The 17,296-nt window shown below is 48.9% G+C and overlaps 2 protein-coding genes and 1 long non-coding RNA gene across 11 annotated transcripts in view; 2 read left to right on the forward strand and 1 right to left on the reverse strand.

The window, feature by feature from the left end:
• LOC138243259 (RING finger protein 112-like) overlaps positions 1–17,296 on the forward strand; it is a 69,087-nt gene that overhangs the window by 10,587 nt on the left and 41,204 nt on the right. The gene's annotated exons all lie outside the window — the stretch shown is intronic.
• LOC138243305 (uncharacterized) overlaps positions 3,827–17,296 on the forward strand; it is a 41,880-nt gene continuing 28,410 nt past the window's right edge. Inside the window, exons 1-3 of one of the 2 annotated variants that reach the window (XR_011192089.1) lie at positions 3,827–3,914; positions 4,408–4,507; positions 4,976–5,019. This is a non-coding gene — a long non-coding RNA (uncharacterized lncRNA). Of the gene's footprint in view, positions 3,915–4,407; positions 4,508–4,975; positions 5,020–17,296 lie in introns of those variants that run through there. The other variant, XR_011192090.1, reaches the window with a different exon arrangement.
• The window catches only part of LOC107076063 (guanylate-binding protein 3-like), an 84,818-nt gene continuing 75,051 nt past the window's right edge, over positions 7,530–17,296 (reverse strand). For all 8 annotated transcript variants that reach the window (XM_069198778.1, XM_069198776.1, XM_069198777.1 and 5 more), the window contains 4 exons: positions 11,503–11,718; positions 10,785–11,000; positions 8,782–8,976; positions 7,530–7,783 (listed from right to left, as the gene is read on the reverse strand). In XM_069198778.1, coding sequence (XP_069054879.1) covers positions 7,553–7,783; positions 8,782–8,976; positions 10,785–11,000; positions 11,503–11,718 — 858 coding nt within the window. In that variant the 3' untranslated portion in view covers positions 7,530–7,552. The remainder of the gene's footprint in view (positions 7,784–8,781; positions 8,977–10,784; positions 11,001–11,502; positions 11,719–17,296) is intronic.

Raw genomic sequence — 17,296 nt, forward strand, 5'->3', positions numbered from 1 at the left:
AGCTGATGCATATATATATATACATCTGCATTCATAATATTGGGAACTATGATAAAAAGAAAAGAGACAGTAATCTCTTCGTATAAGTTGAAAGACCAGTGTCGCAGTATTCCCAGAGCAATCCCAGACAGCCTGAGTGAGGAGACCCTGCAGTCAGACTGGAGCACTGTCTCCCCTGCAGTCACACTGCCCTGCGGACACAACACACAACAACACAGCTTGGCAATTTCACCAGTAAAATAAAGTGAAAGATTCTACACACACCTTGTACTGGGAGAACTGTACTCTACACACACCTTGTACTGGGAGAACTGTACTCTACACACACCTTGTACTGAGAGATCTGGACTCTACACACACCTTGTACTGAGAGAACAGGACTCTTCACACACCTTGTACTGAGAGAATTGGACTCTACACACACCTTGTACTCATCCATCCATGGTGAGGAGATGTCCAAAGTAGCTGACTTCAGTGGCGCAGATCGTGCTTTTCTCTGGGTTGAGTCGGACTCCTCGCTCTCGGGACCGTTGTAGCATAGTGCGAAGGTCCCTGTCGTGTTCCTCCTTGGTTCTCCCATAGACCAAGATGTCATCAACAATCGCTGTAACGCCTTCGAGGCCTTCACATGTCTCATGGATTTTCCGCTGAAACTCGTCTTGAGCTGGGCAGGCGTAGGAATCTGTTGAACGTGTTGAACGTGGTTAGTTTTGATGACTCTTCTGTGAGCTTGCCAGCCCAATAACCTGACCTAGCATCCAGGACACTGAAATAGCGCGCTCCAGCCAACTTTGGTGTAATGTCCTCAAACGTCGGCAAGGGGTAGTGTGGACGTTTGATAGCCTTGTTCAGATCCCTTGGATCAAGGCATACTCGGAGTTTACCCGTGCGAGGTTTCTCCACCACCACAAGTGCATTAACCCATTCCGTTGGCTCTGTGACTCGGGCAATGATGCCGGACTTCTCCATGTTGTGCGACTCCTCCTTAAGACGGCTCCGCAGTGCATGAGGTATGCGTCTCGGTGGGTATACTACAGGAACCGCATTTGGTTTGAGGTGGATAGTGCATTCACCTGCAAAAAGCCCAATTCCTGTAAAGACATCTGCAAAATCTTGTAAGATTGGCTTTGTCTCAGTGGGAGGGGTGGTCACAGATAAGACTAGTTTAATGAGGTCCATGTCTAAACATGCTTTTAGTCCGAGTACTGGAGGTGCATGAGTGTCTACAATATAAAAGTCCAGACACATTTCTCTGTCCTTGTACTTGCATTTCAGGGTGCATGCGCCTTTTACAGCCAGTTACTATCCGCCAGAACCTGACAGTCTGCGAGACGTGGGCTGCAGCACAGCGTCACTTTTAAACTTGTCATATTCAAGCAGAGGAACGACGCTAACCTGAGCACCTGTATCTAACTTCAACTTTATTCCCGTTTGTGCGTTTCCTTTGATGTCTACCAAAACCTGTTCAGTGGCGGAGCTCGGGTTTTTCGTGCGACACACTGAGTCGACGCACAGCTCCACGTCTTCGGATTCCGGGCTTTTTCCCCAAACCCCTTTTCCCTCGTCTGGAGCGGCTCGCTTTTGCAAAGTGGTTCAATTTCCCCACACGTTAGGCGCCGCTTGCCTTCTGCCGGGCAAACGTCCCGTTCGCCGTGAGCCTTATGTGGCACTGGGCTCCCCACTCCGGTCTAGCGCCTCCTGCTCGGGCGGGTTTCTCAGCTGAACTGCGAGTCCCTGCGCTCTCGTCATTTCTCGTTCTCGGCTGGGTTTTGCGCCGAGTCGTGAGACCCAACGACGCCTATGGCCCCGTCTGGCGTCAATTCCGAACCGACGCTCGACGGCTTTCCTCTTCCCTGTCGGTGAACGTACTCCGGAAACGATGCGGTCCCTTACCACCCGTTTACTATCCGAGTAACTCCAGTCCTTCCACAGGGAGCCGCGGCTCTGTCACAAAACTGTCCGACCGGTTCGCCGGCTCCCCGTACTCTCTCGTGAAATCTATATCGAGCAAAACGTAACGTTCGTTTTCGGCTGAACGTGCGCTTCAAAACGGTCATGACGGGTTTCGGGTACCTTCGCCTCCTCCGCGTCCGGTGTCCGTGTGTTGTGTACGTCTCTGCCCTTCTCTCCGACCCCCAGGAGAAGATACCCGCAGAGCTCTTCCTGTCCTGTCGTCTTGAGCCCGTTAGCTCCTGCGTCCACTCTGGCCTGTTACCCTGAGCAACCGTTATTCCCGCTCAGCCCTCCGCCAATCAACATGCAGTTTCACTGCTGACGCACACAAACATCACATCCCCTTTCTTTTCATTTGAGTTAGGGACCAACACAAGAATAACTACCTCTTGTAGTCCTAATGAGCTTCCTTTGCAAAAATTGACCTAAGCAACGCTTACTGCGCGCTTCACTTAACATCAGGATCATAACGCTATAAAAACAAACAATAACTTAACATGGCTAGCCCTCAGCTACTTGCTGACATCAGTATATTTCAACTCCTATGTAATGACTTAAACCCTTTCAACAACAACCACCAAAACTTTTCCTAGCCTATCAGTACAGTTGCAATTGCAATGCTTGTTATTATGATTATGGCAGCGATCCGCCTACACTCCTCCAAATATTACAAATATTACAGTTCCAAAACCACACTTCTCCGCGGTGTAAAGGAAGCGTCTAAGGCAGCTACAGTCTGGTCATATGTACCCTTTTCTCCATCCATATCTTGTATTCCGTATCGAAATCCGGAGCTCCGAGGTTCAGTGGAAGCTGGGCGTGAGCAAAGCGTCTCGGCGCGGCGGCCGTCTCTTCCGTGGCGCAACAAAACAGTCCGAAAATTCAAGAGTTCGTTTCCACCCGGCGAGAGAACTAAAATCTGCAGCGTCCTGCTCGCTTCGAGTTCGTCAAGCACTCATCTCTCGTCGCCATAAATGCTGCGCATCTTAATAAAGAGCCGTTCTTCTATTATTCTGACTATTTTATTAACTACACAGATCACGCCCTTACACCATATATTCCCGCCTTCTGCTCTCTCGCGGTGTCGACTCACTGTAACACAGTTTCTAGCAGGAAGTAGCTCCCTGCAGCGTCTCTGCCCTCAGTGAAAACAAGTCGGAACCAAAACCTGAGAGTCTAAAGGGTCCAGACTCGTCAGATTCATTCCAACCGCTGTGTCGGAAGGTTCATGAGATTCCAACAGCGGTTGGAATGAATTTGACGAGTCTAGATTCTGTTTTACACCCCTCTGTGTCTCAGAACCTTCATTCGAAGGGCCTTTAATTAAAGGGGTTCTGTTTTACACCCCTCTGCTCCGACTGTATTCAATGCCCTCCATTTGCTGTCTCCTCTCATTGTGTATTTTCATGGTTTCCTGTTTCTGGGTTCTGGGTCAAGTGCTTTTGTTCTCTGCTGGTCACACTAGGGGGTGATGGTGACTCTCTCTGGTCCTCAGCCCTCCTTGTTGTCTGGATGCCAGAAAGCAGATAAACTATCAAGCACGTTTCTTCCTTGATCTGTACGTCGCCATATTTATCTTGTTCTCTCACGTTTTCTTCCTCAACGAGAAGTGCCCTTATCCACTTCTCAGGGGTTTGATAATGCTGAGCTGGATCTTAAGACCCTGAACAAATCGGTTGCAGAATTAAGCGCCAAAATTCCCATCATTCCCAGGAGTGTGGGGTTTTCAGACGCATCTAAATCCTGAGTCATTTCAAATGGTCTGGATCAGAACGGTCTCGACAGATGGCAACTGCAGTATCATAAAGTGCATCAGAGTGCTTCAGTAATTCTGAGAGGCTGGTTACCTGTCCATCTCTATCTCCACAGAGAAGAGGAGAGTGGTGATGCATGTGGGACTCCAATTGGATAAAGGGAAGAACCCTAATGACCCTGGAGTGAGAGAAAATCTTTTAAACCGGGTAGGTGCTGCCAGCCTTCAGAGCCAGGAATCCTGATCAGGGTTTTTACGTGCTCGAGTGCGATAGAGTCTGCACAGGGCTCATGTCTAACCTGGGTTAAGAGAGACCCCACTGAGTGTATTGAGTTGGCTAGTGTACAGTGTGGAGAATTATATATCTATCATGATCAGGGCTGTGTGAATGTTATTGGATCAGTGTACAGTGTGGAGAATTATATATCTATCATGATCAGGACTGTGTGAATATCACTGGATCAGTGTACAGTGTGTAGAATTATATATCTCTAATGATCAGGACTGTGTGAATATTACTGGATCAGTGTACAGTGTGTACAGTTATATATCTATAATGATCAGGGCTGTGTGAATATTACTGGATCAGTGTACAGACTGTACTAGTTACACTCAGGGTGATGGATCAGTATTGCTGGCTGGTGCTCCAGTCCAGATCCAGCCCTGCTCTCAGGTAGTCTGTGCTCTTCTTGTCTGTCCAGATGAGGGGGCTGCTGTCCAGGCACACTGTGATGAACAGAACCAGTTTGAAATGGAAAGAGCAGAAGGATGGGCTGGTTTTCCACCCTGAGAAAGACAAAGGTGAGATATGGGACCCCAGGTTCACACAATCACTGCAGTGTGTCTTTGTGCTGCTGAGTGTGGACTCACCACACTCATTTGATTACTGGCTTGTCCGGCTCTTCCAGTATCGAGTGTATGTTTGCTCTCTCTGTTCAAGGTGTGTGTAATCTATAGCTCTATCAGTAAGGTGTGTGTAGGGTCCTGTTCTCTCAGTACAGTATGTGTAGTGTGTAGCTCCCTCAGTACAATTGTCAAGGTGTGTGTAGAGTCCTGATCTCTCAGTACAAGGTGTGTGTAGGGTCCTGTTCTCTCAGTACAAGGTGTGTGTAGAGTCCTGTTCTCTCAATATAAGGTGTGTGTAGAGTCCAGATCTCTCAGTACAATGTGTGTGTAGAGTCCAGATCTCTCAGTACAAGGTGTGTAGAATCTATCACTTTTTTTACTGGTGAAGTTGCCAATCTGTGTTGTTGCGTGTCATGTCCACAGGGCAGTGTGACTGCAGAGGAGACGGTGCTCCAGTCTGACTGCAGGGATGTCCAGGATAATTGGGACATTGGTCTTTCAACCTATACCAAGAGTTTCCTGTCTTTTTCATAGTTCCCAATATTATAAATGCAGATGTGTATAGATGTGCATCAAGTGTATGTTTTCTGTTTAACTAAATTGACTCAACAGGTTTGGCAGCATTTTAATTGCAGTTTGATTTTCTAGGAGAGACAATTAGTTTCAGAACTAAGACTTGAAATACAATTCTGACAGAGACGGCTTTGCTGCACAACAGCTTGAAAGCAGGAGTGTGAAAACATCAAATCTTAAACCAAGACATGGTTATTATTGCTGTCTTCAGGTGCTGGTGCCTTGATTTCAGTTCTGGTCCTGGGGTGTTATCTGGGTGGAGTTTGCATGTTCTCCTGTGTTCATGTGGGCTTCTTCTGGGAGGATTGTGGGTAGAATGGAGTTGTAGTTTATTTCAGAGATATTTCAAAGTTGACTAGAAATTGCTGAAGTCAGACTGAAAATGCACAGACACCTGAGATATGTAGTTTTTATTCATTTTAATCTCTGAAAGACACAATCATGCTGAAACACGAAGTACACAAAGAGTCCTGTCTGAACCCGAGTTCAAAAACCTGTCAGGCAGGCTTATAGGTCCTGCTAGCTGTAGGCCTGAGGAGACGTTACTCTCCACTAGAGATTATTCATAACAACTGTAGATCTGGGGAGAAGTTACCCTGCACCAGTGAAGTCTCAATTCACAGCTGTAGATCTGGGGAGAAGCTACCCAGCACCAGTGAAGTCTCAATTCACAACTGTAGATCTGGGGAGAAGTTACCCTGCACCAGTGAAGTCTCAATTCACAACTGTAGATCTGGGGAGAAGTTACCCTACACCAGTGAAGTCTCAATTCACAACTGTACACCTGGGGAGAAGTTACCCTGCACCAGTGAAGTCTCAATTCACAACTGTAGATCTGGGGAGAAGTTACCCTGCACTGGTGAATTCTCAATGCACAACTGTAGACCTGAGATGAAGTTACCCTGCACCAGTGAAGTCTCAATTCACAACTGTACAACTGGGGAGAAGTTACACTGCACTAGTGAAGTCCCAATTTACAACTGTAGTGAAGTTGCCCTGTGCTAATGAACGCTCAATTAATGAAGGCCTGAAGTAAAAATAGCAAATTATTTCTTTGTTATAGGTGCTGTGCAGCTCTGTAGAGTCATATAAAGGACTCAAACCCACCTGAGTGAGCAAAGTGTTAAAGGGCTTGTGCTGGTTTGAGTCTCTGTAACAGGGGAAGGAGAGAAATACAGATGATTTCTGTTCCCACCACAGCAGGAGGGCTGCTTGACAGGGTTCATATCAAGGTCTGTAGGAGAATGTTGGGCACTGTGGACACAGAGAGGGAGTCATCAGCACCAATGGGCTCTAGTGCATGTCCAGGAATTTCCTCATTACTGAAAACTCCACCTGAGGCTGTAGCGCCCCCTACTGTTCACCCTTCTGCACGGCGCACAGTGGTTCCCTTGTCTGCACCCTGTACCTGTGGTCTCTAGTGAAGAAAAGACACCTGAGGATAAAGAATGGATTCGATAGTCTCTCTGTGGGTCTGGCTCGGGGTTCGAGAGGGTGGGTGTCACTGTTCCGTCGTGAAGAACTTGAACACCAACGCCCCCACGCCAGCTACTAGCTTAACCCCAACGGCCGCAGCAATAACGCCACCAGCAACCAGGCCTCCGGCCACACCCGCAGTCGCGGTCAGCACAGACCCGGCCACTATACAGCGCACCTTCAGACGAAAACCTTTGCTGTAATTCTGCAGGAACGTCTCGCACTCAGTGTCCATATACTTTTTAAACTCCTCGAAATCCTGTTTGGATTCGATTTGGTCCTGCATGTAGCACAGCAGCTCCTTCTTCTTTCCCTCCACTGTCTCCTTCATCGTGTCTGGAAGTCTCAGCAGTTCCTTTCCCTATGGAAAAGGGGGAGCAAGGTCACTTCAGTGCAAACGGTCGTCCCTACATCCTCTGACCTTCCACCGGACACCTCAGAAATAAGCAAGTGGCTGCCCAAGGACACCCCAAAAACAAGCAGGAGCTCGCTGCCCAGGACACCCCAAAAACAAGCAGGTCTTTCTCTGCTTGATCTTTCTCTAAGGAAACAGGGCGCAAGGTCGTTTTACAGCAGAGGGCAGCACACTACGTCTTCTGAACTTCTCAGAGCTCACCTCAAGATACCCCAGACAGAAGCAAGAGCCCACCTCAAGATACCCCAGACACAAGCAGGAGCCCAACTCAAGATACCCCAGACACAAGGAGGAGCCCACCTCCAGGTACCCCAGACACAAGCAGAAGACACCCCAGTGGAGCCCTGTAGATTACACACACACACACACGACACTGACAAGCACTCTCTCACATTCTCACACCCTCCCCGTGTCTCACACAAACACTTTCTCTCTTATACACACAAACGATCACACACACTCTCTCACAGCTTCCAAGTTTCTCTCCCACACTCTCTCACACCCTTCCCATTTCTCACACAAACACACACATACTCTCACCCTCCCAGTTTCTCTCTCACCCACACACTCACCTGCTCATTCAGAAAGTTGGTGAATTCCTTCTTCGCCCTCTCGATGATGAACTTCTGTCGCTCAGAGCTCAAGAACTGAGAGAGCTCCTGGAAATCCTGCTGACTGACTTCACCCCGCACACGGGCCAGCAGATCTTTCTCCTTCTGCTCCACATTCCTCTTTATCCCCAGTGTGGTGTCGTGCATGATCGATCTCTGAGGAAACAGAGCACAGGGTCACTTTAGAGCAGAGGGCGTCACACTACGCCCCCCAAACTGCTCAGGGCTCCCCAGACACAAGCAGGAGCCCACCTCAAGATACCCCAGACACAAGCAGGAACCCACCTCAAGATACCCCAGAAACAAGCAGGAACCTACTTCAAGATACCCCAGACACAAGCAGGAGACCACCTCAAGATACCCCAGAAACCAGCAGAAGACACCCCAGTGGAGCCCAGTAGATTACACACACACTGTCACTGACAAGCACTCTCTCACATTCTCACACCCTCCCCGTGTCTCACACACACACACACACTCTCACACCCTCCCCGTTTCTCTCACACACACACACACTCTCACCCTCCCAGTTTCTCTCACACACACACACACTCTCACACCCTCCCCGTTTCTCTCACACACACACACTCACCCTCCCAGTTTCTCTCGCACACACACACACACTCTCACCCTCCCAGTTTCTCACACACACACTCTCACCCTCCCAGTTTCTCTCACACACACACACACTCTCACCCTCCCAGTTTCTCTCACACACACACACACTCTCACCCTCCCAGTTTCTCACACACACACACTCTCACCCTCCCAGTTTCTCTCACACACACACACTCTCACCCTCCCAGTTTCTCTCACACACACACACACACTCTCACCCTCCCAGTTTCTCTCTCACACACACACACACTCTCACCCTCCCAGTTTCTCTCACACACACACACACTCTCACCCTCCCAGTTTCTCTCACACACACACACACTCTCACCCTCCCAGTTTCTCTCACACACACACACACTCTCACCCTCCCAGTTTCACACACACACACACACTCTCACCCTCCCAGTTTCACTCACACACACACACACTCTCACCCTCCCAGTTTCTCTCTCTCACACACACACTCTCACCCTCCCAGTTTCTCTCACACACACATACTCTCACCCTCCCAGTTTCTCTCTCACCCACACACTCACCTGCTCATTCAGAAAGTCGGTGAATTCCTTCTTCGCCCTCTTGATGATGAACTTCTGTCGCTCAGAGCTCAAGAACTGAGAGAGCTCCTGGAAATCCTGCTGACTGACTTCACCCTGCACACGAGCAAGCAGCTCTTTCTCCTTCTGTACCACATTCCCCTTTATCCCCAGTGTGGTGTCGTGCATGATCGATCTCTGAGGAAACAGAGCACAGGGTCACTTTAGAGCAGAGGGCATCACACTACGCCCCCCAAACTGCTCAGGGCTCCCCAGACACAAGCAGGAGCCCACCTCAAGATACCCCAGACACAAGCAGAAGCCCACCTCAAGATACCCCAGACACAAGCAGAAGACACCCCAGTGGAGCCCAGTAGATTACACACACACTGTCACTGACAAGCACTCTCTCACACTCTCACACCCTCCCCGTTTCTCTCACACAAACACACTCTCACACCCTCCCAGTTTCTCACACACACACACACACTCTCACCCTCCCAGTTTCTCTCACACACACACTCTCACCCTCCCAGTTTCTCTCACACACACACACACACTCTCACCCTCCCAGTTTCTCTCACACACACACACACTCTCACCCTCCCAGTTTCTCTCACACACACACACACTCTCACCCTCCCAGTTTCTCTCACACACACACACACTCTCACCCTCCCAGTTTCTCTCACACACACACACACTCACCCTCCCAGTTTCTCTCACACACACACACATACTCTCACCCTCCCAGTTTCTCTCACACACACACACTCTCACCCTCCCAGTTTCTCTCTCACACACACACACACTCTAACCCTCCCAGTTTCTCTCTCACACACACACTCTCACCCTCCCAGTTTCTCTCACACACACACACACGCTCTCACCCTCCCAGTTTCTCTCACACACACACACGCTCTCACCCTCCCAGTTTCTCTCTCACACACACACACACTCTCACCCTCCCAGTTTCTCTCTCACACACACACACTCTCACCCTCCCAGTTTCACTCACACACACACACTCTCACCCTCCCAGTTTCACTCACACACACACACTCTCACCCTCCCAGTTTCACTCACACACACACACTCTCACCCTCCCAGTCTCTCTCACACACACACACTCTCACCCTCCCAGTTTCTCTCACACACACACACTCTCACCCTCCCAGTTTCTCTCACACACACACACTCTCACCCTCCCAGTTTCTCTCACACACACACACACTCTCACCCTCCCAGTTTCTCTCACACACACACACACTCTCACCCTCCCAGTTTCTCTCATACACACACACACACTCTCACCCTCCCAGTTTCTCTCATACACACACACACACTCTCACCCTCCCAGTTTCTCTCACACACACACACACTCTCACCCTCCCAGTCTCTCTCACACACACACACTCTCACCCTCCCAGTTTCTCTCACACACACACACTCTCACCCTCCCAGTTTCTCTCACACACACACACTCTCACCCTCCCAGTTTCTCTCACACACACACACACTCTCACCCTCCCAGTTTCTCTCACACACACACACACTCTCACCCTCCCAGTTTCTCTCATACACACACACACACTCTCACCCTCCCAGTTTCTCTCATACACACACACACACTCTCACCCTCCCAGTTTCTCTCACACACACACACACTCTCCCCCTCCCAGTTTCTCTCACACACACACTCTCACCCTCCCAGTTTCTCTCATACACACACACACACTCTCACCCTCCCAGTTTCTCTCATACACACACACACTCTCACCCTCCCAGTTTCTCTCACACACACACACACTCTCACCCTCACAGTTTCTCTCACACACACACTCTCACCCTCCCAGTTTCTCTCTCACACACACACACACACACTCTCACCCTCCCAGTTTCTCTCACACACACACTCTCTCACCCTCCCAGTTTCTCTCACACACACACACACTCTCACCCTCCCAGTTTCTCTCACACACCCTCTCTCGCACACACACACTCACCTGCTCATTCAGAAAGTTGATGAATTCCTTCTTCGCTTTCTTGATGATGAGGAGAGTGTATTCCTTCAGGAACTTCTCTCGCTCAGAGCTCAAGAACTGAGAGAGCTCCTGGAAATCCTGCTGACTGACTTCACCCTGCACACGGGCCAGCAGATCTTTCTCCTTCTGCTCCACATTCCCCTTTATCCCCAGTGTGGTGTCGTGCATGATCTTTCTCTGAGGAAACAGAGCACAGGGTCACTTTAGAGCAGAGGGCATCACACTACGCCCCCCAAACTGCTCAGGGCTCCCCAGACACAAGCAGAAGCCCACCTCAAGATACCCCAGAAACAAGCAGGAGCCCACCTCAAGATACCCCAGACACAAGCAGGAGCCCACCTCAAGATACCCCAGACACAAGCAGGAGCCCACCTCAAGATACCCCAGAAACCAGAAGGAGCCCACCTCAAGATACACCAGAAACCAGCAGGAGCTCACCTCAAGATACCCCAGAAACCAGCAGAAAACACCCCAGTGGAGCCCAGTAGATTACACACACTGTCACTGACAAACACTCTCTCACACTCTCACACCCTCTACGTTTCTCACACACACACACTCTCACCCTCTATGTTTCTCACACACACACACTCTCACCCTCCCAGTTTCTCTCATGCACACACACACACTCTCACCCTCCCAGTTTCTCACACACCCTCTCTCACACACAGACACTCACCTGCTCATTCAGAAAGTTGGTGAAGTCCTCCTTCGCCTTCTTGAAGATGAGGAGAGTGTATTCCTTCAGGAACTTCTCTCGCTCAGAGCTCAAGAACTGTGAGAGCTCCTGGGAATCCCGTGGACTGACTTCACCCTGCACACGGGCCAGCAGATCTTTCTCCTTCTGTTCCACATTCCTCTTTATCCCCAGTGTGGTGTCGTGCATGATCGATCTCTGAGGAAACAGAGCACAGGGTCACTTTAGAGCAGAGGGCATCACACTACGTCCCCCAAACTGCTCAGGGCTCCCCAGACACAAGCAGAAGCCCACCTCAAGATACCCCAGAAACCAGCAGGAGCCCACCTCAAGATACCCCAGACACAAGCAGAAGACACCCCAGTGGAGCCCAGTGGATTACACACACACTGTCACTGACAAACACTCTCTCACATTCACAACCCCTCCCTGTTTCTCTCACACACCCTCTGTTTCTCACACACACTCACACCCTTCCTATTTCTCTCACACACACTCTCTCTTTTATACACACAAATGATGACACACACTCTCTCACACCTTACAAAGTTTCTCTCCCACATTCTCTCACACCCTTCCCATTTCTCACACAAACACACACACCCTCTCACCCTCCCAGTTTCTCACACGCACACACTCATTCAGAAAGTTGATGAATTCCTTCTTCGCTTTCTTGATGATGAGGAGAGTGTATTCCTTCCGGAACTTCTCTCGCTCAGAGCTCAAGAACTGAGAGAGCTCCTGGTAATCCTGCGGACTGACTTCACCCTGCACACGGGCCAGCAGATCTTCCTCCTTCTGTACCCACAGTCTTCCTATGCCCCAGTGTGAGGTCAGGCGCTCAAACACACACATATGTACACACACTCTCACACCCTAATACTTACACCCTTTGTCTCTCACACACACTCTTACCTGCTCACTCAGAAAGATGGTGAACTCCAGCTTCAGCTGCTGGATAGTGAGCAGGCTGATGAGCTGGAGGAGGAAGCAAAGGGGTTACAGATAGAACTGATGTTGATACAAGTATTCTGGAATCATAGACGCCCATAAACATGTTTCAAGGAGTAATCTACCCTGACAGGCAGAAAGAACTCTTTAGTCTGAAGGGAGGGTCTCACACGGACAGGCTGGAGGAACTGAGTCTCTTTAGTCTGAAGGGAGTGTCTCACACTGACAGGCTGGAGGAACTGAGTCTCTTTAGTCTGAAGGGAGTGTCCCACACTGACAGGCTGGAGGAACTGAGTCTCTTGAGTCTGAAGGGAGTGTCTCACACTGACAGGCTGGAGGAACTGAGTCTCTTTAGTCTGAAGGGAGTGTCCCACACTGACAGGCTGGAGGAACTGAGTCTCTTGAGTCTGAAGGGAGTGTCTCACACTGACAGGCTGGAGGAACTGAGTCTCTTTAGTCTGAAGGGAGTGTCTCACACTGACAGGCTGGAGGAACTGAGTCTCTTTAGTCTGAAGGGAGTGTCCCACACTGACAGGCTGGAGGAACTGAGTCTCTTGAGTCTGAAGGGAGTGTCTCACACTGACAGGCTGGAGGAACTGAGTCTCTTTAGTCTGAAGGGAGTGTCCCACACTGACAGGCTGGAGGAACTGAGTCTCTTGAGTCTGAAGGGAGTGTCTCACACTGACAGGCTGAAGGAACTGAGTCTCTTTAGTCTGAAGGGAGTGTCTCACACTGAAAGGCTGAAGGAACTGAGTCCCTTGAGTCAGAAGGGAGTGTCTCACACTGACAGGCTGAAGGAACTGAGTCTCTTGAGTCTGAAGGGAGTGTCTCACACTGACAGGCTGGAGGAACTGAGTCTCTTTAGTCTGAAGGGAGTGTCCCACACTGACAGGCTGGAGGAACTGAGTCTCTTGAGTCTGAAGGGAGTGTCTCACACTGACAGGCTGAAGGAACTGAGTCTCTTTAGTCTGAAGGGAGTGTCTCACACTGAAAGGCTGAAGGAACTGAGTCTCTTGAGTCAGAAGGGAGTGTCTCACACTGACAGGCTGGAGGAACTGAGTCTCTTGAGTCTGAAGGGAGTGTCTCACACTGACAGGCTGGAGGAACTGAGTCTCTTGAGTCTGAAGGGAGTGTCTCACACTGACAGGCTGGAGGAACTGAGTCTCTTGAGTCTGAAGGGAGTGTCTCACACTGACAGGCTGGAGGAACTGAGTCTCTTTAGTCTGAAGGGAGTGTCCCACACTGACAGGCTGGAGGAACTGAGTCTCTTGAGTCTGAAGGGAGTGTCTCACACTGACAGGCTGAAGGAACTGAGTCTCTTTAGTCTGAAGGGAGTGTCTCACACTGACAGGCTGAAGGAACTGAGTCTCTTGAGTCTGAAGGGAGTGTCTCACACTGACAGGCTGAAGGAACTGAGTCTCTTGAGTCTGAAGGGAGTGTCTCACACTGACAGGCTGGAGGAACTGAGTCTCTTTAGTCTGAAGGGAGTGTCTCACACTGACAGGCTGAAGGAAGTGAGTCTCTTGAGTCTGAAGGGAGTGTCTCACACTGAAAGGCTGAAGGAACTCTCTTGAGTCTGAAGGGAGTGTCTCACACTGACAGGCTGGAGGAACTGAGTCTCTTGAGTCAGAAGGGAGTGTCTCACACTGACAGGCTGGAGGAACTGAGTCTCTTGAGTCTGAAGGGAGTATCCCGCACTGACAGGCTGGAGGAACTGAGTCTCTTTAGTCTGAAGGAGTGTCCTATGCTGACAGGCTGGAGGAACTGAGTATCCTTATTCTGAACAGACTGAAGACAGCGACAGAGAAAGGATTAAAAGATTGTCTGGGCCAGCAGGAAAGAGAGAGACTCACCTCTGCAGGAGAGGAAATTCTGTAGTTGCTTTTCAGAATCACATGTGCCATCTCCTACAGAGAAAATAATAAGGTAAGTGAGGCTTCACTGGGCTTAACTCTTTCTGTGACAATTCATTCTCAACAACTGACAGAAATCACATTAGAACAGCTGATGGTTCGCATCACTCTGTACACACTGTATGACTTGTAGTTTACTGCACTGTACTGTGTTTCTACCATGATCTCACTGGGCTTTACTGCACTGTACTGGTTTCTACGCTGCTCTTTGAGGTGTTGTACCCTAGTGGTGTAGTGATGGATGTTGATTGGTTCAGTGAATAATGTCTTACCTTGAATTTCCCTGCCAGTGACTTTCCTGTCACGGTTGACCGTGTCGTCTGCAGGACCTGGCCAATGTGGTTGATGAACTCTTTCAGGCAGTGCTGAAACTGTTCTTTCATTTCTTAGAAACACACAACAAGGAAACAGATGAGTCAACTGAAGATCTTGAAGCTCTATAGTCCTGAACTTAGACTGGACTACTAGGGGATCTAATTTTCACAGCTCATCACCGCCTCCCTGTGGCTCCTCAGTGACACTGCTCTGGGAGTGGAGCTGTCTGGTTTTTACCTCGCATGGTTCCCTGTTGGCTACAAGGCAGTTGGTCCCCAGGAAAGGGCATAAGGTGACAGCGTGGCCTCTTCTCCCTCAGGATTTTTAGAGCCTGTTGGTTTGTCCCGGACTTCACCAGGCGCTGAAAGTACAGACATGTAGACTCGGGAAAGGGGTAGGATGCCAGCCCTCTGTGTCTGAAACAATACAGCTCTCAGCCTGAAGGAACAGAGTCTCTTTAGTCTGAAGGGAGTGTCCCATACCGACAGGCTGGAGGAACTGAGTCTCTTCAGTCTGAAGGGAGTGTCCCACACTGACAGGCTGGAGGAACTGAGTCTCTTTAGTCTGTGGCCTGTAGGTGGCACTGTTGCAGCTCCTGATCAGTCTAGAGAATCAGTAGCTATCTTTCTTTCTCAGTACAGGTCAGTGCTATATATATATAAGTACATAGTACTTCTCCTACCTGGATGATTCTCTCCAGGTGTTGGGATCCTCCAGACTGTCCAAATTCCTGAGTTTGTGTCCAGTCCCGCACCAGGAACTCAAATTCCTTTATTAGAGATTGAGAAAGATCTCATATCAGCTCACCTTACAAAGTCATGAAGTCTTATCTATCTCTATAGAAGAGCCTCTGTCAGCTCAAGTAATAACACGTGCTTGAGAATGATTGAAATCCTTCTTGTCCCAAGAGATTGATTAGCTTAATCAATACTCTGAGTGAATTCTGACTGCTGTTATGATGCCTGCAAGTCTGCTTTCTTCCAACTGGACACTGCATGCCTTAGTAAACTGGTATTGCTCATGAAATCCACCAGCTGCCTATGAGTCTGCCTACGAGTCTGCTACATACCCTCCATTACTTGTGTTTTATTTCAATCCTGTCTCTCCTCTCCCTGCCCTGTTGTCCTCAACATAATAACCTCTTCAAACCCTTATAAGACAATCAGACAGCACAGAAACTGCCCTGGTCAAAGTCAATCTGTTTAAGGTTTCAGACTCTGTTTCTCTTCCTATCCTTATACTTCTAGAGTTCAGTGCTGCTTTCGTCACAGTTAACCATGATATTTTACTCTCTCATGTTGAGACTATGTTTGCAGTTTCTGCTCCCAAATGGTTCAGGTCTTATCTGATTCTGGGGTCTCTACTATTCAGCATTGACCTGTATCTACGTGGTCGGTTATTAAGATCACATGGTCTGATCTATCATTTCTACGCTGATGATGTTTAAATCTATCTGTTCTAAGCCTGACACTGAAGTGGCTGTCTCTGCACTGACTGCATCTCTAATATAAAAGCCTGGGTGACTCTAAATTTCCTTAACTTAAACTACAACAAGACTGAAATCATGCTGCTCAGCACCTGTGTACTACTATGGTAAAGCCAGTGTAGTAGCCCTGTCTGTGGACAGCACTGTGCTGGAATTTCAATCAAAATTGAGAAATTTAGGAGTGACCCTAGCTTGACTTCCTGATCAGGTGCAAAAGTAATCACATTACTCCTATCCTGGAGTCCCTGCACTGGCCTCCTGTCAGGTTTCATATCAACTTCAAAATCCTCCTGCTAACCTATAAGGCTGTGCATGGCTTGGCACCTCAGTACCTGTCTGAGCTATCATCGCCCTACTCCCAAACTCGAAACCTTCGCTCTTCTAACTCTGGTCTCCTAACTGTCTCCCAAGGATGTCTACACTCTGTGGGTGACAAGGCCTCTCCTGCTCTGCCCCAGAGCTCTGGAAATGTATCCCCAAGTACATCAGAGAATCACACGCCCTGAGCTCTTTCCAATCTAGAATCAAAACCTTTTTGTTCTGAAAGGCTTTTATTGAACTAATTACTTACTTTTACTTAATTAGTGACTACTGCTGCACCTCGAACCACCTGTCTTACTTATTTGTTATTTTATATACTTTGGCATTTGCTTATAATGGTTTTCTAAAGTTAAGAACTTTGAGATGATACTTTTAAATCATGCTACATAAAATAAAGTAGTTCAGGTGGGGGAGCTGCGTCAGCATGTGTAGGCTGCAAAGGAACAAGTAATAGGTTTATTCCCTGCTGAAAAGAGAAGAGAGAAAACAGAAACGTTTCTTCTCTTTTCAGCCTGGAATTAACCTATTATTTGTTCCTTTACATAAAATAAAGTTTATTATAACATGTTATTTTTACATGTCCAGGTAAGAGAGACATCACCTGGTTTGCAGGTGATAAAACAGATCTGATCTTTTTTCTGTTCACTGAAGAGTAAAGTTCGTACCTGAAAATGCTGCAGGTCAAAGGCGGCTCCCCCCTTTTGTACCACAAGATGCAGCAGCTGCAAACAGAGTAAACACAGGCCATCTGTGTGTCAGAGGCAGGCAGAGACAGCCATCGGTTCTCTCT

The sequence above is a fragment of the Lepisosteus oculatus genome, chromosome 14 (assembly GCF_040954835.1).
Source record: "Lepisosteus oculatus isolate fLepOcu1 chromosome 14, fLepOcu1.hap2, whole genome shotgun sequence".
Classification (NCBI taxonomy): Eukaryota; Metazoa; Chordata; class Actinopteri; order Semionotiformes; family Lepisosteidae; genus Lepisosteus; species Lepisosteus oculatus.